Here is a 23,930-nt window from a genome sequence, read left to right as displayed (position 1 = left end):
TTGTACTATATAAAATGTGAATATGAAATACAGATAAGATTCAACTTGAGGGGTAATAAATGTATTAACAGCAGATAGAACAACAACAATACATCCGAAGCCAATTTGTGTCCTCTCGCCTTCCAAAAAGTGAAGTTTAACCTCCAAACAAACATTACTGCCGACATAAATCAATACAGCCGTCCTCGCAAAGTTTGACTTTAAACCCTGGCCACCATATGGTCGCCTAGTGTTGTCATGCAGTTTCTCCTGATCTTGGGGTTTTTGGGGGTCTTGGCTCAATGGTCTTGGGTCGCAAGCAGCTTAAAGTAAGTTAACGTGACTAATATATGACATTTATTTTTACGCATTGCTGGATTTATTATTATTGTACTTCGTCTATTTTATTTTAATGAATTAAATGTAGGCTATTCTTATTTTGTCAGTTATGATGACCAAGTGTTTTCCATCACACCAAAGACACAAGCAGAGGTGGACATCGTGAAGAATGTGTCTTCCCAATACGAGGTAAAAAACCCAAATAAACACCAGCAACCATACGTAATTCTGTTAGATTCTATTATGTATTAATCGATCATGTTTGTTACTTAATATTTATTGTTACATTAAGACCTCATTATATCGTCTCTTCATACAGACGGTGCTCTGGAGCCCCGCGGCCCCGGAGTTCATCCGGGAAGAGGCCGAGGTCCACCTCTTCGTACCCGGCAACAGCTCACAGGCGGTCCGGGAGCTGCTCCAGACGCACGGCGTCACGCACGCGTATGTAAACCCAAAATGGGTCAAAAGAAAATATTCATAAGAAAATAAATTTCACACATTAATTTATTTGTTTATTCGTTTAACCCACAGGTTAACGCTATAATGTGCGGGTTCGTGTTGTTGTTGTTGATGTTGTTTTAAAGGGTGATGTTGGCCAACACTAAGGAGCTGATTGAGATGCAGACTAGGAACGCCAGCACCGACCCGCGAAGTGGCATATCCTACTATGATAAATATCACAGTCTGGAAGATGTACGCTCTGCCACTTAAATCAACCCGAAGAATATACCGAATACCGATTTAAAGGGACAGTCCGGTCTATAGGAATTGTCTATCATAATGCGTCATGGGATTTTTTTTGTTGGCCGATACCCTGGCCTTTTGAGGGGACTAAAGAGAAAAGAGGAGTATTACATTAAAATACTTAATTAATGTTAATATACCCTATCCTAGGATAAGGCAATGGTGTTTTGCCATGTCAATTGCCATGGCTGTTTTAATCATAATAATATCTCCTCAAAATGACACATGCTGTCCCAATGAATTACTAAACAAACAAACATTACTACTAAAACAATAACTGACGTTCCAATGCTCCTACGCTTCCAAAATGTGTTTTTTTTTGTCGGCCAAAAGGGAGTTAGTATGGAATTGTTTTCATCAATAGTTAGACATGTCATAAATGCAGATGCAGACTATTACCATTGAACCACTGAACCGTATCTCCCTCTTTACTACAGATTTATCATTGGTTGAACAAGACAGCCATGGAGAACCCCGACCGCATCAAAGTCATTCTGATCGGGTCATCCTTTGAGAAGCGACCCCTCTACGTTCTGAAGGTGGACTGATCCAATCATCCATAAACAAGGACATAAACACCTTCTATTCACCACTATTAATATGGCTGTTACCAACACCTATTACCTACTAATACCTCCCCCTCATCTTCCTCAGTTGTCGGCCATTTCAACCACAAATACGAATAAGAAAGCCATATGGCTGGACTGTGGGATCCATGCCAGAGAGTGGATCGCCCCTGCTTTCTGCTTATGGTTTGTACAATACGTGAGTATAATGCGCAAAATAACGTTGATAGGTCCTAACCACTACTATAGGGCTCGACAGGACTAAACATACATCCTATTCTGTATATTGTGTCATAGTGTGTAGCAAGTATCTCTTTGTGTGTTATAGGTTATAAAATATGTAACTTGGAAAAAAGGATTTTACAGAATAGTGTCCTTACAAAAACAGACTAGTTAAAAAATTAAATGGTGTCGTTTTTTTTATGGCTGTTTTCTGTCCTCACAGTCACTATCATTTTACGAGTCAAACCGGGACATAGCTACCATTCTAGACAACATGGATGTCTACGTTCTACCAGTCATGAACCCTGACGGCTACAAGTACACATGGACCACGGTATTCATATTCATATCGTTTGCTCCGTCACTCCTGTTCAGTTGGATACTTTCAAAATCGAGCGTGCTCTGGCTGGTTTCTCCAAATTGCCTACTCTAGCTATATATGTTAGCAGCTTTAACGACAGCAGTGTCTCTCTCGGAATTAACGTTATCTTATTTTATCTTCCTGTAGAGTCATTCCAAAGATTTTTCAGGGGATGGTAAAGGTGCCATTCTGTGTGTTGATTGGTTGTCGTGTTTTTTGCCCCAGGATCGGATGTGGAGGAAGAATCGCTCCACCAGAGAGGACAGCCGTTGTGTGGGGGTGGACCTGAACCGAAACTTTGATGCCAACTGGTGTAGTATGTCTCCTTGTTGCATTCTGCACACACAGACTCCTCCGGTATTTTCTCTTGTGTTTCTGAAGGAGTTCAGACGCTTCAAAATATTTTATTTGACACAACAGTGTATGCTGCTACACATTAGTCTGCCATTTCATCTCCCTCGGTTCCTCATCTTTCGATTGGTCCTTTTCTAATTGACTAATTAATGAAGTTTGTGCCGGACGCTGGTTACAATTGTGCAAAGCCTTTGGCTTCGGTTCAGCCATACCATTCCTGGATCCCTCCCGCCACGTTCCTCCCCGAGGTTTCTCCTTAGGCGGTTTTCCCAGGCTCCTTATCGTACGGGTCATCAAACACTTTCCCTTTGAGGCCGTCCATCTAACCGAGGGCCACACAAACAAAAACGGTTCAGACTTGACTCGGCTTCTCATCGCCCATCACCGCTCGACGGATGCTAAACACGTATGCTCCGGAAGATTCTCAAAATCACACGGCAGGACCAATGAGGCGTTGTATGGAAAGCTACCGCCCCTGTCGTGCAAAAAAAAATGTAAAAGGAGACTATAACGAGCAGGAAATTGTGTTCGTCCCAGTGACGTTGCTGCTCATCACCTTGTCCTCTGGGAACCAAGTCAGGGTCGTGCTTCTCCCGGGGGGGGGGGGGGGGGGGGGTCAAAGGGTGACCTCCCTAGGTCAGCTAAGACGTGACACAGGTCTCCAGTCTGCTGAGAAAATAGTAAAACGCATGAGACACAGACCTTCACGGCACGCCATTACAAAGGTTAAAGGTCAACGGTTTTTTATTTGCCATTTGTGCATAAACCAGACAGTCTAAACACATAGGAATTCTTGTGCAGGGCTTCCCGAGTCAAGTTCATAGTATTAATACAAAGAGAGACAGAGATCGAGAGAGAGAGAGCAGCACACTAAATAGTAATAATAAAAAATATAAAAATTAGAAAATATAGATAAGGACAAATCGCACATTATGCATTGCATTGCACAGAACACCACAATAAAAGTGATTCAAAATATACATATTAAATTAAGAAACTGAGATAAGAACAAATTGCCCATTATACATTGCGGCGTACTTGGCTGTTCAGCAGTCTATAACCACATGTAGCTGCGTTATTGCACGCAGGAAGTGGCGCGTAGGGTGGTGAGGGATATTGCACATAGTATTTTTTCAGATGTACTTACCCTTCCTGACCCCCGAGGAGACTCGAGGTGACTGACTGACCACCCCCCCCCTCCCCCACCCCCCGTGCAGCGGAGGGCGCGTCGCACCGCCCCTGCTCGGAGATCTTCTGCGGAGAGTTCCCCGAGTCGGAGCCGGAGGCCAGCGCCGTGGCGAGCTTCCTGCGCCGCCACAAGGAGGCGGTGGCGCTCTACGTCACCATCCACTCCTACTCCCAGATGCTGCTCTTCCCCTACTCCTGCACCAGGGACCAGGCCGAGAACCACGCCGAGCTGGTCTGTCCGGGGTCCTCCCCCCCGCCGCCGCACCCCGCACCGTGTCAGGTTGGTCAGCAGTAGAGTGACTTGATGGATGGGACAATCATGTTTTGTTCTCTTTTTATTTTTAAAGCTTTCAATGGCCAAGGAAGCAGCCCTAAAGATCAAGAGGTACTACCGCAACAATTATAAATACGGTGCTGGAGCCGAGACGATATGTGAGTCAAGTAGTTATTAAATATAATTTGTTTATTTACATGAACAAGATGTAATTGCTTTCGAATTCATTTGATACTTTAATTGTATTAATCTATGCCAATGGATAATCTTAAAGGTGTTTTGCTCTTGCTTAAATTCGATTTCAATCCACCCCATTCACTTCTCGTTTAACGTATTCTACTCCTTTCAATACGGTTTTATTTCGTATGCAACTCCATCGTAATCTGTTGCGTGTTCTACCTCGCAGACCTGGCGCCGGGGGGCTCCGACGACTGGGCGTACAAACTCGGCATCAAGTACTCGTTCACGTTCGAGCTCCAGGACAGAGGGCGATACGGCTTCCTCCTCCCTCCGTCGGAGATCCCGCGGGCCTGCAACGAGGCGCTCATCGCCCTCAAGACCATCGCTCTCCGGGTCGTAGAGAGGATCCCACCGCCAGCGTAGAATAAAATAAAATATCACGTGTGTAACGTCGAGGATGTATGGCTGTCAATGTATTGTGCTCGCGGTTAGCGCTCCCACACCGTGAACTATATAACTACAATTGTGAGAATGAAAATAAAAAAGTAAACCAGAAATGCAATCGAGGTATCTGTGTATCAGTGTGGAACGCTTCGAGACCAACATTCAGGAAATTATTTTATAACTGTAGATTCTTTTTTTATTATTTGATTACTTTTACTTATTATTATTGTATTACTTGAGAATAATTCTTATTTTTTATTACTTGAAGTCCCGCATATTGTACTCCATATCACCTATAGGGGGCGGTCGTATTGGGGCCCAATAAGTGCAACAAGTAGGACGCTTTTGGTACTCCGTGTCCCTAGGGGGCGGTCATGCATCCTGCTTGCAGTACTCCATACCACATATAGGGGGCGGTCTTGCTGCGGGCGCTTCTTCCTCGAGCCTCCCAGCGGTAAAGCGGCGACCAATCACCGCACGCGAACCCGTCGCCAACATGAAGGCATACAGGGGAGCCTGCTCGTAGCTTCCTTTGAAGCAAATGAATTAAACTCGTCTTTCCATGAAAGTGAACTCCCGTACTGGACACAAATAGATGCGACACCGAATAAATATTTTGGGTGAGGCCTGTTTTTAATCTATTCGCTCTGTTGTTGTGAGTGGGGAGCGGTGTGTGTGTGTGTTGTGGGTTTTTGGGATAAGGCTTTGTAGGCCGCAGTGTATCAACGGTGCGCGGAGTCCTGCATGATACTGTTGTGCAGAAACTTCACCAAAGGCAGATATTTTGCGTTATAAGTGCGCACTCGTCTCCGGATTGCATGCATATCATCGCTGATCTAACGCAGTAACAAAAGGAAAATCATCCAGCCAACATTTTTATTGTAACCGATTGTTTACTAGGTAATAAAACAGTAATATTGTCAATCCCACACAGAGCCAACCGTATCCCATTTGTTTAACTATGTAAGCGTTGTTTTAAGTAAGCCTGACCATAGTAGTATCAGTTCTCATAAGATTACTGATTTTATGTTTGCATTGGCTTTCTACTAAATCTTAAATACATTGCTTTCATTTTTTTACATTGCCTTTATTTTCTCTCATTTATTTATTGTATTTTATTACTTCATTTGATTGAATGTTTGCTTTAGCTTTCTGCTAAATCTGAAATTGATTTCACTTTCTATAATACATTTTTTAATCTTTGCCTTTGTTTTCTATGATCTTTTATTATTTTCTTACATTTTATGACATGTTTCTACCTGAAGCAATTCTGAGTCTGCCTTGTGTATGAAAAGTGTATATAAAGTGTCTATAAAGTTGCCTTGCCTTGCCTAAATGTCCTCCCTTGTTCACTTTTTGGTTGTGTTTTTTCGCCTCCCAGTCCTGCAGAATGTCCAAGATCAGGCGGAAGGTAACAGTGGAGAATTCTAAGACCATATCCGACAGCAGCAGCACCGCCAGCAGCAGCGCCGCCAGCGCCAACCCCGCCGCCGCCTCCCGTCGACCCAGCGTATTCGAGAGACTCGGGCCAAGCACTGGGAGTAATGCTGTTGATGTGAGTGACACTCACTCACTCACTCACTCACTCACTCACTCACTGACCGGGAGTAATGCTGTTGATGTGAGTGACCTTTGCTCACTCACTCACCCCTTTGCACTCACTCACTCACTCACTCACTCACTCACTCACTCACTCACTCACTCACTCACTCACTCACTCACTCACTCACTCACCGGGAGTAATGCTGTTGATGTGAGTGCCACTCACTCACTCACTCACTCTCTCATTGACCCACTCACTCACTCACTGACTCGCTCACTCTCTCATTGACTCACTAACTCACTCTCTCACTGACTGGGTGTAATGCTGTTGATGTGAGTCCCCTCACTCACTTACTCACTCACTCGCTCACTTACTCACTGGGTTGCAGCAATGGAAATCAGTGTCTAATATGTAGTTATTTAAGAGTCTGGGGGTGCTGTATTTGGCAAAACCTGACCCCTGACACACTTTTTACGTTGTTTATCCTGGTAGGTGGCAGAGAGACTTTGGGAGAAAGTTCCACCATTAGAGGCATTAGAGGCAAGTTGATAGTAGTTTTGTTTGGCAACTATGAAGCCACTTACGAATATTCATATCTCTTTATTTGTGTAGTGCAATAATAATACCACAGAGTGTAATTATCATTGACTCCTCTGCTTCCGATTGGCTCCCTCCAGCCCACCTGACCCTGGCCCTGGCCCTGTTCGTGTGTTTTTCAGAGTCAATGTAGGAACTGGTTGAAGACTGGGAACTGCAGCTACGGTACCACGTGCCGCTACACACATGGCCCCCAGCAGCGAGGCAAAGGATTCAGTTTCAGCCGGTAAGGACGACTCGGGCCTAAAAAAAAAAAAAAGTTTGGTTCCTGTTGGTTGTCAGTTGAGGTCATGGGTAGGTAGGGAATTTATTTTATTTTTTTATTTTATTTCTTCCAGCGGCAGCGAATGATGGGTAGGTTGTTTTCAGTTAAAAACGAGAAAAATCGCTCATTCTTTTACAGAATGAAGAGGTGCTGTACCAAAACGTAATTATATTTGTATCAAAAACTTTTTTTTTAAAGCTCATAAAATAATTTGGGTCGCACATAAATTGACTGGGTCGGTCGGAAACCGTAACCAAACAAAACATTTTTTTAGGCCTCATGGCCCTGACTGGGGCAGGAACCGTCCCCTATGAGACTCACTGTCTGACAGAACGCCTTGAAGAGATATTACTGAAGGACTATTCTATGGCGATATGTTTTTATGACTGTTTTTTTTTTAGAAACTCTACTGCCAGACTGTTTTAGAGAGACAGACATTACTTTTTTGTAGAGACATGACTGCCTGAATGTTTTAGAGAGTGACATGACTTTTAATAGACATACAGTATACCTGCCTGACTGTTTTATAGAGACATGACTGACTGACTGTTTTAGAGAGTGACGTGACTTTTTATAGAGACAATCATTTCTGACTGCTTTATAGAGACTGACATGACTTTTAATAGATAAACAGTATACCTGCCTGACTGTTTTATAGAGACATGACTGACTGACTGTTTCAAAGATAATTTACCGGATGGTTTTCAAAGAGTGTTAAACAGAAACATGAAAGACTCGTTTATAGAGAGACACTTTACTGACCGTTCTGTTACGATGTGTCCGCCCGAACGCCTGGTTTAGGGCAACCTCACTGTCTGACTGTTGTCCCGTGTCCCCTGTGCCCCCCCCCCAGGTCAGCAGAAAGGCCTCCCGGTGACCTGCGGGAGAGAATGAAGAATAAGAGACAGGATGCTGACTCAGAGAAGAGAGACTTAGAAGAGCCCACATCGCCCCCCACCGTTAAAGTGAGTACCCCCACATTGCCCAACGTTAAAGTGAGTACCCCCACATCGCCCCCCACCGTTAAAGTGAGTACCCCCACATCGCCCCCCACCGTTAAAGTGAGTACCCCCACATTGCCCAACGTTAAAGTGAGTACCCCCACATCACCCACCGTTAAAGTGAGTACCCCCCCACATCACCCCCCCACCGTTAAAGTGAGTACCCCCACATCGCCCCCCACCGTTAAAGTGAGTACCCCCACATCGCCCCCCCACCGTTAAAGTGAGTACCCCCACATCACCCACCGTTAAAGTGAGTACCCCCACATCACCCACCGTTAAAGTGAGTACCCCCACATCGCCCACCGTTAAAGTGAGTACCCCCACATCACCCAACGTTAAAGTGAGTACCCCCACATCACCCAACGTTAAAGTGAGTACCCCCACATCGCCCACCGTTAAAGTGAGTACCCCCACATCGCCCACCGTTAAAGTGAGTACCCCCACATCGCCCACCGTTAAAGTGAGTACCCCCAAATCGCCCACCGTTAAAGTGAGTACCCCCCACATCGCCCACCGTTAAAGTGAGTACCCCCACATCGCCCACCGAGCCGTCGGTCCACTGTCCGTCACCTCAACCAGTGGTGCTCAAACTCTTTCCTCCAGTCCACCCCCTCAAAGATCTATTTTCAGTCGAGTACCCCCGTCACCGGCACAAAACACTTTTGGGAGAGATTTTTTTTTTTTACATGAATCATTATGCGTGTTGTTTTTTTCAGTGTAAACATGAACATTGAAAGGGTGCAAATACTTATAATTTAGTGAGATCCACGGTGCTTCATGCAACTGCATATTTCTCCCCTCTAAAGAAACGCAGCGCCAAGGGATGGTCAGAGCGTTTCTTATTGTCTAGCTTTCAGAATTGAAACTTGCTCAGGGTGATATTTTTTTTTTCTGGGCCTATTTTGTACCTTATTTACATTTTCAGAGTACTCCAAAGTACCCCAACGGGTACGCAAACCTCCATTTGAGAACCACGGCCCTAAACGCCTGTTTCCTCTCTCCCCCAGCAGAGAGATTCATCCCGCGGCCGACACCGGGAGAAGGAGGACATTAAGATAACCAAGGAGCGCACCCCCGCCAGCGAGGAAGAGACCGCCGAGTGGGAAGCCAGTCGCGAAGGTGAGCGTCCGTCCGTCCGTCCGTCCGTCCGTCCCCTCCCCCCGACCGCTGGGAGTCAGACCCCTCCCCGACAGCCAGAGTCTAGACTGCTCTACCCCCATAATATGTCTGTGAGGGTGCGTGAACGTTTAGTTGCTGATTGTCCGGAAAATAAAAGTTTTACATGGCTAGATGATTGTAACGTGTTCTTAAAGGGATACGGTAGACCGGAGCTAAACTTGTTAAAGGGATACGTTAGATCGCTGCTCAACTTCTTAAAGGGATACGTTAGACCGCAGCTGTACTTCTTAAAGGGATACGTTAGACCGCAGCTGTACTTCTTAAAGGGATACGTTAGACCGCAGCTGTACTTCTTAAAGGGATACGTTAGACCGCAGCTGTACTTCTTAAAGGGATACGTTAGACCGGAGCTAATCTTCTTAAAGGGATACGTTAGACCGCAGCTGTACTTCTTAGGATACGTTAGACCACAGTTCAACTTCTTAAAGGGATACGTTAGACCTGGCTTGACTGTGTTCTTAAAGGTATATGTTAGACCGTAACTGAACTTCTTAAAGGGATATTTTAGACAACAGCTGAACTTCTTAAAGGGATATGTTCGACCTCAGCTGGACTGCTTCGTAACAGGTTCTTAAAGGGATACCTTCCAACCGTTTTTCCCGTACGTTCCAGACTCTGACGTCGGGGACTACGACTACGAACTCTCGCTGGAGATGAAGCGGCAGAAGATCCAGCGTGAGCTCCTCAAGCTGGAGCAGGAGAACCACGAGAAGAGGGAGGAGATCGTCATCAAGAAGAAGAAGGAGAAGGAGGAGGTGGCGGCCTCCGCCATCACCACCAGCTCCTCCACCGCCGCCACCTCCAAAACTCGAACCGGCAACCCCAGCACCACCACCACCAAGGTACCAACAGGGGGCAAGGCACAGATCACATAAGATGACAAAATCTGGCGTCAGAGCAGCAAAGGACGGAGAACATAACCATACAAGTGGTCCAGTTGCTAAATAATCAACACGTCTATAAACGATACATGTAGCACTAAATTAAACACAATCTAAAGCATGTCTTTGCGTTGTCATCAAAAGATTTACATAAACCGGCCAATGTTTTGTAAATGTACATCTAGTTTTACATTAGTTTTACATATTTTGTTAAGTACAGTTGGGTATCATGATACCATTAGCCGGCCTACATTTCTGAGGTGACGTCGTTCTAACAGCTCTGGCTATGGTAATATTCTTCCCCCACCCCCTCCCCCCAGGGGTCTCCCGAGCGCTCCAGCTCCAAGGACTCCCCCGCCTCCAGGAAGTCCAACGGCTCCCCCAAACACAAGGGCTCCTCCAAGGGCCCCGGCTCCGGGAAGAAGGAGAAGAAGGCGTCGGGGGCCTCCCCCCTCTCCGACTCCACCAGGTGAGGGGTCCGCCCGCGTGCCCCTGGCCTCACGTCGTCACACTGTGTTTAATCCGGCTGCAGCCGTGGTCCAAAAGGGACTTGAGTGGAGTGGGTTCAGTTGTGAAGTCGCAAAAACCCAAAAAGAGTGAGACTCGTAGAATCAGACCCAAAAAGAGTTAGACTCGTAGAATCAGACCCAAAAAGAGTGAGACTCGTAGAATCAGACCCAAAAAGAGTGAGACTCGTAGAATCAGACCCAAAAAGGGTGAGACTTGTAGAATCAGACCCAAAAGGAGTGAGACTCATAGGATCAGACCCAAAAAGAGTGAGACTCATAGGATCAGACCCCAAAAAGAGTGAGACTCATAGGATCAGACCCCAAAAAGAGTGAGACTCAGAATCAGACCCAAAAAGAGTGAGACTCATAGGATCAGACCCAAAAAGAGTGAGACTCATAGGAACAGACCCAAAAAGAGTGAGACTCATAGGATTAGACCCAAAAAGAGTGAGACTTGTGCAAGGACATTGAATCCATCATGTAGGCGCCATCAGTTTCTCTTGAAACAAGAGATCGAGGAGGTTTACTTTTTATTTTGTAAACCTGAGGCAAAATGTGCGTTTGACAACAACATGCCGGCCGCACTAACACTAAATTTTGATGTCAAGTAGGGGGCCACAAAATATCATCCCGCGGGCCTCAATTGGCCCCCGGGCCGCGAGTTTGAGCCCCCTGCTGTAGCGTGCACCCGTCGTCATAGAGATCACGGCTCCGCCCTCTGTGTGACGTGTCACTCACCGCTCGGCCCTCTCCCTCTCGCCCCCAGGTCGTCGAAGGGGGGCCACGGCAAGAAGAAGGGGCCCCGCACGCCCAGCCCGCCGCCGCCGGTCCCCGCCGAGGGCCCCGTGCCGGGCAAGAAGCACAAGGGGAAGCACAAGAACAAGGAGAAGCTGGCCGAGGAGAAGCCCCCCAAGGAGGGCAAGGACCGCGGGCGGGACGCCGAGAAGCACAAGGAGAAGAAGGACAAGAGGAGGTAGGTCTGGGGGGCGGGGCGGGGGGTGGAGCCTAAGGGGGTGTAAGTCTGAAGGGGTTCTGGGTTGAACCCGTGTATTGCTCTTTTTCGTCGGGAAGCAGATTCGTGGTATCGGATATTTTTGAGGCGGACCGAATCCGAACTGTCGTCCGAAACGTCGGAAACTTATATTTTTTCTTACTTTTCCGATGCCGTGACCCGTCTCTGTGGTTCATTTTTGCTGCAGAGGACCCGAGGCGAGGGAATAATTAGCCCTGTAAAATAAGCAATACATTCTCAACATTTAAATGCTGGTTAGCACGTCTCTAGACATTTGTCAGCACGATAACAAATAAAACGTCTGTTGATGTTACGTCGACATTATATAGTTTACATTTCTATGTTCATCGTCAGCCATTTTTGTTTCGACACAAATAAAAAAAACAAGTCTTGTGGTATCATTTTAAATGTAGTTCTATATATTAATAAAAAAAAATTATCGACAGATCAACCGATTCTTCTCCAACCGTCCCCAGGGACCGATCCGACAGCTCCCACAAGGCCAAGCGCTCGGCCGCCTCGGAGGAACGCTCCGGGAGCCTGTCGTCCCCCATGAGGGACCCCAGCCCCCCCTCCAGGAAGAAGTCCGCCTCCCCCACCAAGACCTCGTCCCACAAGACCCCCGGCCCGGCCTCGTCCCCACGCAGGTCAGTACGGCCCCCCTCGGCAGAACATCAGGGGCAGCAATTGGACGATGAGCAGAGGAGGCGGCTGCTGATTATGATTATGAAAATCATAATCACGATTATTTTGGTCAAGATCGAAATCACGATTATTCAAACGATTATTTTTGAGTTTGAAAACATGATGTACTGAGAACTTTGAAACTTCGACTTAAAAAAAATACACAAAATGTTCAGAAAGAAAATGTTCAAATCAAATTAATACACAGAAATTTATCCAGCTGTTCTTTCTATACAACTTTGAATATTTTTTTTTATAAAAAAATCGATTATATTAGTGTTGTTTTTCGTGTACATGTGCTACAGTGTCCTAACGTCCTCTCCCCCCCTCCCCCCCAGGTCCCCGTCTCCCCCACCCCGCCACCGCCACACCCCCACCCCCCCGCGCCACCACTCCCCCTCCTCCCACTCGGGCTCGTCCGCCCAGCGCCACTCGCCCTCCCCCCGGGGCCGCCGCCGCGCCTCCGTCTCCCCCGGTTACCACCGGGACGCCGCCAACGCCGCCGCCGCCGCCGCCGCCGCCCCCTCCTCCGGCCGAGGGGCCGGCAGCGCCACCCCCCCGGGCTCCGGCTCCAGGCGCTCGCGGTCGCCGCCCTACTCCTCGCCGTCGCATCGCCGCGGCGGCGAGCGCGCCAGCCCCGGGCGCCGCCAGGACCGGAGCCGCGGCGAGCGGGAGCGGAGCCCCCCGCCGGCCGCCCCCCCGACCTCGGACAAGAGGAGAGACGGTGAGCATCGCGCGAGCGCCGGGTTGTTTACTTTTTGTCGTAGACCGCCCGTTTGACCTTTGACCTTTGCCCTCTCTTTTAAACAGATCCAACACAGTCTTAGCCATTTCGCCCTGGCACCTTTAAGACGTACATTCTGTATGTTCTCTCATTCTCTATATTGTGGATACATCTTAAATAAATGCAGTATTGATTGGTTCACAAAAGTCAGCGTTAGGGAGTTGGAAGCCCCGCCCGCGAACTTCGACGTGTTGGAAGCAAAACACAGAATTCCGCTGCATGCTTTGTTTCACGTGCTGCCCGCTAAACGCTCCGCCACGTCGCCGTCCTTCGGCTAAAGTATCCGGTGTGTCTGCTGTATGTGTGAACAGGTCTGACGCGGCTTATCTCTGGACGTGTGTTGCATTGCATCTGTAAAAGTTTGTGTGTGAAAGGCCTGTCTGTGTGTTTCTGATCACTCAGTCTCTCTGGTCACTCTTTCTCTCTGGTCACTCCGTCTCTCTGGTCACTCTTTCTCTCTGGTGACTCAGTGTCTCTGGTCACTTGGTGTGTTTGTGGTCACTCTGTCTTGGTGTGCTTGTGGTCTCTCTGTGTCTCTCTGGTCACTCTGTGTGTCTCTGGTCTCTCTGTCTGTCTCTGGCCTCTCTGTATCTCTCTGGTCTCTCGGTCACTCTTTTCTTCCCCCTCGGTCCCCCAGAGAGCCGCGGGAAGCGGGACAAGGACTCCAGCCGGGACGAGCGGGACTACGAGCCGGAGCAGAGCTCGTCCCGGGACGACCGGGAGAGCCGGGAGCAACCGCGGGAGCGCCGGGACGGGCGCGGCCGGGAGACGACCCGGGAGTCGACCCGGGAGCACGCCCGGGACGCCAAGGAGACGCGGGAGACCCGACCGGACCCCCGCTCGGCCAGGGAGTCCCTGGAGCGCCGGGACCGGGAGCGGGACAAGGAGCGGGAGAAGGAGAGGCCGGAGCGCAAGGAGGAGCCGGCCTCGGCCTCGGCGGCGGCCCAGGAGGAGAGGGGCTACGGGAGGGGCCACGGGGGCCGCGAGGAGGCCGCCCGCGGGGAGGGGAAGGCCGAGGGCAGAGGGGAGGGCCGGAGTACCGAAGCCCGGGCGGAGAGGAACGGGCGGGGCCGCGGCCGGACCGCCGACGCTCCCGCCGCCGCCGCCGCCGCAGAGAAAAGTGAGATTCCGGTTTTGTTCCCGGGGTTTGGGGCGTTCCCGGGTATAAAGGTTTACGGTTATAAATAATAAATGATGAATAATAAATAATTAATGTAAAGTGAAAGTATAATATATATTTTATATTAAGACTGTTTGGTTTAAAGCATTTGTTTTTAATGCTTTTAATCAAACCGTCTTAAGATAAAAAATATACATTTTAGGTCAAACCGCACTTTATCACCAAAGTATAATAAAAAAAATCTGAATTTTAAAATGTTATCCTACAAATGATATTGAATATATACAAATAATAAAAAAATAATATATATATATAAATATGTTACATTCAAATTTCTTTCATTTGAAATAAGATCCTACAAATTTATCTTATCCGGTGCAACCAATTACGGTAATATAAAATTAATGCGTTGAAAAAATATATAAAACGTGTTTACGGGTTAGCAGGAAGCTAATGCTAACGTAAAAGCCTTCAGTCTTAAAGTCCTCAGGGAGTTAATCCTTTCTTACCCCCCCCACCCCTCTCCCCAGGCTCCACCAGGACGTCCCGCGGTGCCCCGCCTGAGGGCAGCCACGACAGCTGGGAGTCCCGCAGCGGCTCGGCCCGGGAGCGTAGCACGGAGCGCACCAGCGACCGCGGCGGCGGCGGGAGCGCCACCGGGAGCGCCGCCGCGGAGCGGGCCCCCGAGAGGGGCTCCGACCGGCCGGCGGAGCGGGGGGAGCGCTACGAGAGCGGGGACCGCCGGGGGGAGGCGTATGAGCGGCGAGGAGGAGGGGGAGGAGCCAGCGGCGAGCGGGACCGCCGGGAGACCCGGGAGAGAGGTAGGATGCAGCCTGAAGAATCCTGAGTGTTCATTGGTTAAAACATACACTTTTGTTTATTTCCATATTTGTGGTAAGGGAAAATTTTATCACATTTAAATATAAACATTTAACTCCACAAACATGTTTTATACTTAAAATAATGAACACTGTTATTGAGTTGCAATGTTGAGACGAGTCCCGGTCATTTAAGGCGGTCGTCTCGAGATACCCGTTCTGTTCTCTTTGGCGACCCCTGTGTGGATAAGCAGTCATTGTTCCAGCAGAACCCCTCCCCTAGTTTGTTCGTAACATTCATAATACTGCATTGCGGGGGCTTTCTCAGTAGGCCATAGGCTCATTCGGCGATCGATGGTGACCTGACATACATGGATTCACGTGAAAAGCTTTGAGAACGCCACTTTAGAAGTGAATTAGTCACCATTCACTCATTTCAAGAACTTGAAGCTCTTTAATGCTCTCTGCCCTGGCTCTGTATCTCCCCTTATTAGTGAGGGGTTCAACCCATCAACCTCACACATCCATGACCCCCACATAGTCCTTTTCTCAGATGAACAGGATCAAAGAGCAGGAAGTGACCCGGACTGTGTTTCTTTTTCCCCGTTCCCAGATCAGAGGGCGGCTTCCCCGAGCCGACACCAGGAGCCGGAGCGCGAGGAACGCCGCGGCGACCGGGGCGAGGACCGCCGGGAGGACCGCAACCGCGACCGGGAGCGCGAGAGGGAGAGGGAGAAGGAGCGGGAACGCGAGCGGGAGAAGGAGAGGGAGAAGGAGAGGGAGCGGGAGAAGGAGAAGGAGCGCGAGGCAGAGCGGGAACGCACCCGGGAGCGCGACAGGGAGCGCGAGAGGGAGCGGGAACGGGAGCGGGAGAAGCGGGAGCGAGAGAGGGAGCGGGAGCAGGAGGAGCGCGAGAGGGAGCGCCGAGAGAGGGAGAGGGAGAGGGAGCAGCGCGAGAGAGACCGCCAGCGGGAGTGGGAGGAGCGGGAGAAGGAGCGGCGGGAACGCCGAGAGGAGCCGCGGGAGGAGAGGGCGGCGAGGGAGTCCCACGACGACCGCAAGGCCAGGTGCGTATCCACGGCTACCGCTTCACCCTCGTTCGTGGTCATGTAGCCTAGCAACCAGATCGTCCTGGTCATGTGACCCTGATCCATTTCGCTGCACGGATCAGGCTGTAATCAGTGTTTATGATGCTTGTTTTTGCATTTATTTATTTTGAAATGCATTTACTTATTTCGAAAGTGTTTTTATTTAGTAACATCCAATTAACGGCTAACTTTCCTCTGATATAATCAACTAATAGCTTGGAAGATAATTTGCTAAACTGAAGTGCAGACATGGAAGATCAGAAGATCAAGATGATTCCTCAGTTACATAAAATTACATGTTTTCAACGACCAAATAGATCGTAATTTTTTTATCGTAAAGTAAACTCATTAGAAAATATAGTTTTTCCGAAATCCGGTAAAGAAGGGGTAAAGAATCAGCTACTTTCCTTACTTTGACATCATATCATCCAGATTAGAAAAATAAATCAGACAAACAGTCGTCACGCGAAGACTAACGTTCCGATCTTTTTCTTTCCCCGCCGCAGCCGTAAGCGGCACCGTGGCGAGAACACCCCCAGCCCGCGCCCGTCCCCCAAGCGCGCGGCGCGCGAGGCCAGCCCCGCCGACAGCGACGGCTACAACAGCGCCGAGGAGAAAAGTGAGCGCCCCATTGGCCGGGGGCAGGCCAAGCTCCACCCACAGCCCCTCCTACCGAACCCGGTGTTCCCGCCTCCCACCTCCGACAGTAGGGAACCAATCTTTATTAGGGAGCCAATGAAATGACAAGGGGTCACGCGGGGCATTTGGAACGCACACGTTTTAACGCACCGCTCTTAAAGGGACGGTGTTGTGTATCTTAGTTTTTTTAGAATTAGCATTTATGATTATTGATGTGTGTGTGTGTGTGTGTGTGTGTGTGTGTGTGTGTGTGTGTGTGTGTGTGTCTCTCTCCAGGCGGGGATAAGCACCGCCTCCTGAGTCAGGTGGTGCGGCCCCATGAGCCTCTGCTGCGCACGCCGCCCCGGGCCACGCCCACTTCCTCAGACGACAAACCGGGCCGCTGGAAGGAGGAGGAGCGCCGCGGCGGGGGAGGGGGTGGGGCCGAGAAGAGGGACGGCCGCGGTCGCCACGACGACCCGGAGCCCCGCGGCGGCGGCGGCGAGCGAGGGCGCGGCCCGCCGGGAGACGGCGCCCGCTCCGACTCCCGCGGCCGCGGGCGGGACCCGCCCCGGGACGCCAGCCCCCCTCCGCCGGCCCCCGCCGTGGCGGCCGTCGCCGCGGGCGACGACCGCGACTCGGCCGGCTCCCAGGAGAACAAGAAGAAGGGCAAGTCGGCGCGGAAGGGCCCGAAGAAGAGCGGCGGCCGCAAGGACGAAGAGGCGCCGGGCCGCGACGCCGACCTCCCCGCCGCCGCCGCCGCCGCCCAGGCTCCACCCCCCGTCACCGAAGCCCCGCCCCCCGCCGCCCTGCTTCCGGCGCCGCTGCAGCACTCGCCGCGCAAAGGGGCGAAGAAGAAGACGGAGAGGAAGGCCAAGCGCCCCCGCGGCGGGGGGGCGGAGTCTGACGGCTCGGCCGAGGACGACGCCCACCTGCCCCCGGGCAAGCGCCGGCGGGGGCCCCGCACCCCCCCGGGGCCCTCCCTGAGGCCGGGCCCCCCGGGCCCCGCCCCGCCGCCCAAGATGGACGCCAACTTCAGCGACTGGTCGGACGAGGAGGTGGGAGGAGGAGGAGGGGGCGGGGCCACGGAGACGGCCCTGCCTCCCCGCCCGGACCGGGGGCCGCCCCCCCCGGCCGAGCGGGCCCCCGTGGAGCTGCTCCGCCGGGGCGGCGGCCCCCGGCGCGGCCGGGAGCGGGAGCGGGGCAGCGCGGCTGCCCCCGCCATCGCCCCCCTGCTGCCCCAGGAGCCCCCCCACCTGCTGCTGCCCACCCTGCCCCCCCAGCCCCTCATGTCCCAGCCCCTGCTGCGCAAGCCCCTCCCCGAGGGGTCCCGGGGCGTCGGGGGCGGGCTCCAGAACCGCGGGCCCCCCCCCCCCTCCTCGCGCCGCCTCCGCTCGCCGTCCGGGGAGCCGGCGGGGCGCGAGGACCCCCCGGGGGCCCGGCCCGGCGGGGGCCGCCGCGGACGCATGCAGGGGGCCCCCCCCTCCTCCCGGGACCGGGAGCGGGCGGGGCCCGGGGAGCACCCGTTCACCGAGAGGAAGTCCCGCATCGACCAGCTGAGGAGGGGGGAGCCCAGCCGCAGCACGTCCTCAGGTGAGCGCACGCACGCACGCACTGACTCACTCACTCATTCACTGACACACCTCACTCTCACTCACCTCACTCTCTCACTCACCTCACTCTCTCACTCACCTCATTCTCTCACTCACCTCATTCTCTCACTCACCTCACTCTCTCACTCACCTCACTCTCACTCTCACTCTCACTCACCTCACTCACTCACCTCACTCTCTCACTCACCTCACTCTCACTCACCTCACTCTCTCACTCACTGACTCACCTCACTACCTCACTCACTCTCACACTCTCTCACTCTCACACTCTCTCACTCTCTCACTCTCACACTCTCACTGACTCACCTCACTCACTCACTCTCACTCTCACTCTCACACTCTCACTCACTCACTCAACAACCGTCTCCTACCGGCCGCGTTCCAACCGTCTCTAACCCTAAGCCGTTCACCCTCCCCCCCCCTCAGACCGCCAGGACTCCCGCAGCCACAGCTCCCGCCGCAGCTCCCCGGACTCGGAGCGCCAGGGCCGCTCGCGCTCGCGCGCCGGCTCCTACGACAGCCGCGAGCGCGGCGCTGCCGCCGGCGAGCGCGAGGCCTTTGACCGCAAGGAGCTGCGGCCCCCGGCCTCCTCCCAGCAGCCCCTGCTGTCCCAGCAGCCCCCCCTCCCGGTCCTCCTCCAGCAGCAGCAGCAGCAGCAGCACCTGCTGCCACCCCAGCAGCAGCCCCCTCTGCTGGGCCAGGCGCCCCTCCTCCTCCAGCCCCTCCCCCCCTCCCACCAGAACCCCCGCGACTGGGAGCGCGACTGGCCGGGCCAGGGCCTGGCCCCCCACGGGCTGGCGGCGCGCGGCCGCGAGCCGCTGCTGATGCGGCCGGGCCGGGAGCCCCTCCTCCGGGACCTCCGGGAGCGGGAGCGCCTGCTGCCCGAGGGGCTGATCCAGCAGCACGAGCGGGAGCGGGAACGGGAGCGGGAGAGGGACGCCCGCGGGGAGAGGGGCGGGCCGGGGGAGCGCGGCGGCGGCGGCGGCGGCGGCGGCGGCGGCGGCGACAGGGAGCGTGACCGAATGATGATGATGATGATGGAGATGGCGCCGCACGGGGATCCGCGGGCGCCGGGGCGCGGCGAGGGCGTGATGATGATGATGCGGCCCGACCGGCCCGAGAGGCCCGAGCGGCCTGAGTACGAGCCGCTGCTGCCCCGGGAGGCCTTCAGCGGCGAGGGGGAGAAGCCCGGGAACAGCCACCAGCCCGGGGGCGGGGAGGCGGCGGCGGACAGGGCCGACAGCGTGGACGGTAGGCCGGAGCGGGAGCCCAGTGGTTAAGGGGAGGGGCTAATGGAGGGGGCGGAGACTGAGCACTCTTAAGAAACAAGTTTAATACATTTTCTCTTTTCTTTCTTTTTTTTTCTTTTTCTTCCTTTTTTTCCTTTTTTCTTTCTTTTTTTTCCTACCTTTTTTTTCTCTTTCTTTATTTAAGTCTTTTCACATTTTTAAAGACATACACACAATACGAGTACAATAACAGGAACAATAGAAAGGGGGCACACCAGTATAAATTTAGTTTTATACACGTTTTCTTTGATTGCTTAGAGCCTATCCTGATTGTGTAGCGTCATCTATTCCCTTAATGAAGGGAGTCCATTTCTTCCATTGACTTGAGAACATCGCTCCTCTGGATCTGAACCCCATGCAGGTTTAAAGCTGGGGGAGGCCAATTAGTTTTAGGGGGATTTTTTTGGCCGTATTTGTTGTTATTGTCTTAATAGTCAGACGATCAACAAATCTCCCCCAAAAAATGAATTGATCTAAAAAAGGTGTCGGATGCAACACGCGGCTGTCTAGCTACATACCTAACCGGAGTAGTTTATATCACATTTTCGAATCACGATTCTGTCTATTTTTTTGCTCTTGGAATACCTTCAATTTAAACTTATCAAAGAATTAATTAAATTAATTTAGACGGGTCACACTTACCGACTATTAGTGGCGCCGTTGATTTAGTGTAGTTGATGTGGTCGAATCTCCAGACAAAGCTTCTGGGTTCACTTAATGTCTGCCCCCTGAAACCCCTACCTGCTTTAAGTGCGTGAACTCGGTGTTCATCTGAATTCAATTAATGGCTTTGGATTAAAGTGCATCTTTGAATGGTTTCCTCCCAGTATGGCTCAGAGGTGGCGTCTATTTCTCCCGGCCGTGCTAACGGGCCCCGCCTCGTTTGCCTCCCACAGGGGATGACGACCCCAAGGAAGACGACAGCCAATCGGTGGTCTCCGGGGGCGAGGAGTACGAGCCAATCAGTGACGACGAGCTGGACGAGATCCTGGCCGGCAGCCAGAAGAAAGAGGACCAGCAGGACGACGAGAAGATCACAGGTAGACGACTAGCCACCGACCGCTAACCACCGACGAATTAGTTATCCCAGTGTCTTTAAACCCCTAACCTATAATTAATTATTCCTACCAGTGTCTAGCCCCTAACCTCTTACTAATTAGTTATCCAAGTGTCTTTAAACCCCTTACTTATAATTAATTTGTCCTAGCAGTATCTCACCCCTAACCTATAATTAGGGACGGTCACTAACCTTTAACCCATAATGAATGAGTAATTCTCTAACCACTAACCTTTAATTAATTAGATCTCCCACTCACTAACCTTTGACCCATAATGAATGAGTCATTCTGGTCTCTAACCTGTGATGAACCCGTCCTCCCGGTGTCTGACCTCTGACCCCCTGCCTGTGCGTCCCAGGCCCCCTGGACGTGATCGACGTGGACTGGTCCAGCCTGATGCCCAAGCAGAAGGCCGAGGCCCGGGCGGCGGGGGCTGCCCTCCTGCGCTTCACCCCCGGCGCCGTGCTGCTCCGGGCGGGCATCTCCAAGCGCCTGGCCGGGCCCCGGCTCCTGGAGCAGGTCCGAGAGGTCTGCCGGGGCGAGCTGGAGGACCCCAAAGGTACCCAGGGGGGGACGAGACGAGACGAGATCGGCCGTTGTGGTTCTAGTCGTTCTAGTCGTTGCTCGGCTGCGGTTCGGGTCGGCGTGCGTTAGGGCTTTGACTTCTGCCAAAATATCATATTCGAAGTTTGTTTGTTTATTTACATTAATATTCGAATATATTCGAAAATGTATTGATAATATTTTGACCATTAAATGCCTTCAGTAAGACCCGGATTGGAATTCGCGAGGTTTGTTTACCGGCGTTGTTATGGTTACCGGTCTTGCGCGTTTCGACGGTTTATTAGGTTTCTGATAAACCCCTGTCAAATCAATACTTCGTTCACTGCCTCTTCCGTGGTCATTACAATATTATGAATAGACTGCGTGGGGTTCTCCGACGTCCCTCCCTCTTGGCCTGCCCATAACAGGTTTGAATATTAAGGGCTGCCTAATATTCCTTCGAATTTTGATTTATTTTTTTATTTTTATTTTTTCATAGTCGAATAACGAAGTTCGGAGTCAAAGCCCTAGCGTGTGTCGGGTTGAACCGTGATGACCGAGTTTCTGACTGCTTTCCTTTTTCTTTTCTTTTTTTATATTACACAAAAGTATCAACCTACCGAAACCCTGATTATGCCTTTATAGACGGGTGGGTGGAAACGACCAGTGTGCCTGAAGCTACTCTCTGTGTACCTGGTGCAATTTTTATTTTTAACTTGGTTGTGCAGGGTTATTGTGTTCTGTACTCACTCCGGTTTTGATCGACCGCTTTGATGGGTCACTCTCTTACTTGCACGATTGATCAAGCTGCTAAATGACCAACTGTAGGAAGCTTGTGTTTATTCAACAGCTGGAACGTTTAGACTTAAAACTTAAGACTTAAAACTGTGGTATCTTATAGTATCAGCACGATGGGGAGCTAGCTTAATGTACAAATGTCCGGTTTTGCTTCAACGGGAAGGGTTTGAAATGGTCAAATTTTCCCTCTATCATCAAAACGATTATATTAACCGAACATTTACGGTAGAATTACGAATAAACGTAACTAGGCTGAGGAAATCACACATCAAGGTGGCTTAAGGCGACCGTGTATGCGGCAAATGTATCGATGCTAACTACTAGCGTAGCGCATGGCTGTGCTGTCACGCGGTCGTTAACGCTGTGCCCCCCCCCCCCTCTCTTCCAGACGCCGACAAGCTCTTCGAACACGACCTGGGGGCCCTCAACATGGCCGCCCTCAACCGGCGGGTGGAGAGGGCGGGGTTGCTAAGCAACCTGGGCCCCTGCTGCAAGGCCCTGTGCGCCCGTCGGGACTTCGCCATTCGGCGGCAGCTGCTGAAAAACGACAAGGTGGGCGGGGTCTCACTCGGCGTCCGCCAATGACAGAGCGGTCTCAGCTTTGTTGTCAACGCACGCACACACGCACACACACAGGGAAACACACACAAACAGGGAAACACACACGGAGAGACGCTAATCAGAAAGGGAACGTTTCCCCGTCGCTCCCCACGCCTGTGCTTCCTAACTCCTCCCCCCCCCTCCCCCTCCCAGGGTCTGATCAAGCAGATGTACCCCGTGACCCCCGGCCTGGACACGGAACTCATGCAGCTCAGCATGCGTCTCTTCCGGAGGAGCATGTCCGCCCACGCCGCCGCCGCCGCCGCCGCCCCCACCACCACCCCCGCCACCACCCCCGCCACGCCAACCCCCACCACCCCGACGACCGCCGTCACCCCGACCGACAAGACCGACGCAGGAGCTCCGCCTCCGGCCGCCACCGACGCCCCCACCTCACCACCACAGACACCACCAGAGGCAGACGACGAGGAGGAGGAGGCGGCGGCCACCGGGAGCGGCCAACAGGGCGCCGTGCCGACGGAGATATCCGTCTCCTGAACGGATTAGACGCCTTTTTAGTATTGAATCTTCTTTTCTTTTCTTTTTTATATACGTGTGTGTGTGTGTGTGTGTGTGTGTGTGTGTGTGTGTGTGTGTGTGTGTGTGTGTGTGTGTGTGTGTGTGTGTGTGTGTGTGTGTGTGTGTGTGTGTGTGTGTGTGTGGCCCATTCGCCTACACACCCGCTAAGCGATCGCTTCGTTACATAGGCTCTTTCTTTGTTTTTGGTTTTTATTAATCGTGTCGCAAAACGACGTGTTTTGTGAGCTATTTACATACAGTCAGTGCTTATAACCTTTTTTCGTTTTGTGTGCGGCTGAGAGTCCAGTGTAGCTGAGCCGTGAGACTTGGGGGCCCGTGTGGAGGTCGTGTACAATGAACTAAAGCGGAGAGAGGAGCGAGAGGCCGCGGAAATTAGATGGCGGTGGATTTGTGTTCAGGAGATTTTAGAAAACCCCGGGTGCAACGCATCTCTCTCCGCGTGAAATGATCTGTTTTCTGTGTCTCTGTGTTGTGCATTGGATGCTTAATCTGTGCATTAAAATGGTTAGATGTTTTTTGAGTGTTTTTTGGCATCGGGTTTCTTACTTTATGTGAAATGACGTTGGAATACGATGTTCACCAGCGCTGATAATGTGACCCATGAGGCCCTGAAATGTGGGTGTGCGTTTGTGTTTTTGTTTACACTATGGAAAGATGAGCTTCATTTAAGTATTATGGTCTTTGTTGAACTGAGGAACGAACCCATGAACAAGAGTCTCCCGGGGGAACTTCA

The 23,930-nt window shown here is 51.7% G+C and overlaps 2 protein-coding genes across 2 annotated transcripts; both read left to right on the top strand.

Annotated features, from left to right (window-relative positions):
• The first annotated feature begins 183 nt into the window (after nucleotides 1-183).
• cpb2 (carboxypeptidase B2 (plasma)) lies at nucleotides 184-4,766 on the top strand. The gene is made up of 11 exons (XM_056589045.1): nucleotides 184-308; nucleotides 426-507; nucleotides 638-762; nucleotides 906-1,014; nucleotides 1,503-1,604; nucleotides 1,720-1,830; nucleotides 2,077-2,187; nucleotides 2,440-2,530; nucleotides 3,786-3,988; nucleotides 4,104-4,188; nucleotides 4,437-4,766. The coding sequence occupies exons 1-11, from the start codon at nucleotides 238-240 to the stop codon at nucleotides 4,631-4,633; spliced, it is 1,287 nt and encodes a 428-aa protein (XP_056445020.1). The 5' UTR covers nucleotides 184-237; the 3' UTR covers nucleotides 4,634-4,766.
• A 372-nt stretch (nucleotides 4,767-5,138) lies between these two features.
• On the top strand, nucleotides 5,139-23,155 carry zc3h13 (zinc finger CCCH-type containing 13). The gene is made up of 23 exons (XM_056588442.1): nucleotides 5,139-5,274; nucleotides 6,036-6,209; nucleotides 6,917-7,020; nucleotides 7,913-8,024; nucleotides 9,074-9,182; nucleotides 9,855-10,084; nucleotides 10,444-10,592; nucleotides 11,399-11,605; nucleotides 12,121-12,291; nucleotides 12,667-12,691; nucleotides 12,755-13,052; nucleotides 13,750-14,232; nucleotides 14,763-15,053; nucleotides 15,664-16,117; nucleotides 16,645-16,844; nucleotides 17,054-18,349; nucleotides 18,796-18,953; nucleotides 19,110-19,620; nucleotides 20,555-20,698; nucleotides 21,075-21,275; nucleotides 22,446-22,609; nucleotides 22,811-22,924; nucleotides 23,006-23,155. Exons 2-23 carry the CDS (start codon nucleotides 6,045-6,047, stop codon nucleotides 23,153-23,155), a joined length of 5,736 nt encoding a protein of 1,911 aa, XP_056444417.1. The 5' UTR covers nucleotides 5,139-5,274; nucleotides 6,036-6,044.
• Nucleotides 23,156-23,930: the final 775 nt, after the last annotated feature.

This window comes from Gadus chalcogrammus, chromosome 4 (genome assembly GCF_026213295.1).
Source record: "Gadus chalcogrammus isolate NIFS_2021 chromosome 4, NIFS_Gcha_1.0, whole genome shotgun sequence".
Taxonomy (NCBI): Eukaryota; Metazoa; Chordata; class Actinopteri; order Gadiformes; family Gadidae; genus Gadus; species Gadus chalcogrammus.
Note: the sequence above shows the minus strand (reverse complement) of the source record. Positions and strands in the feature narration are given on the sequence as shown.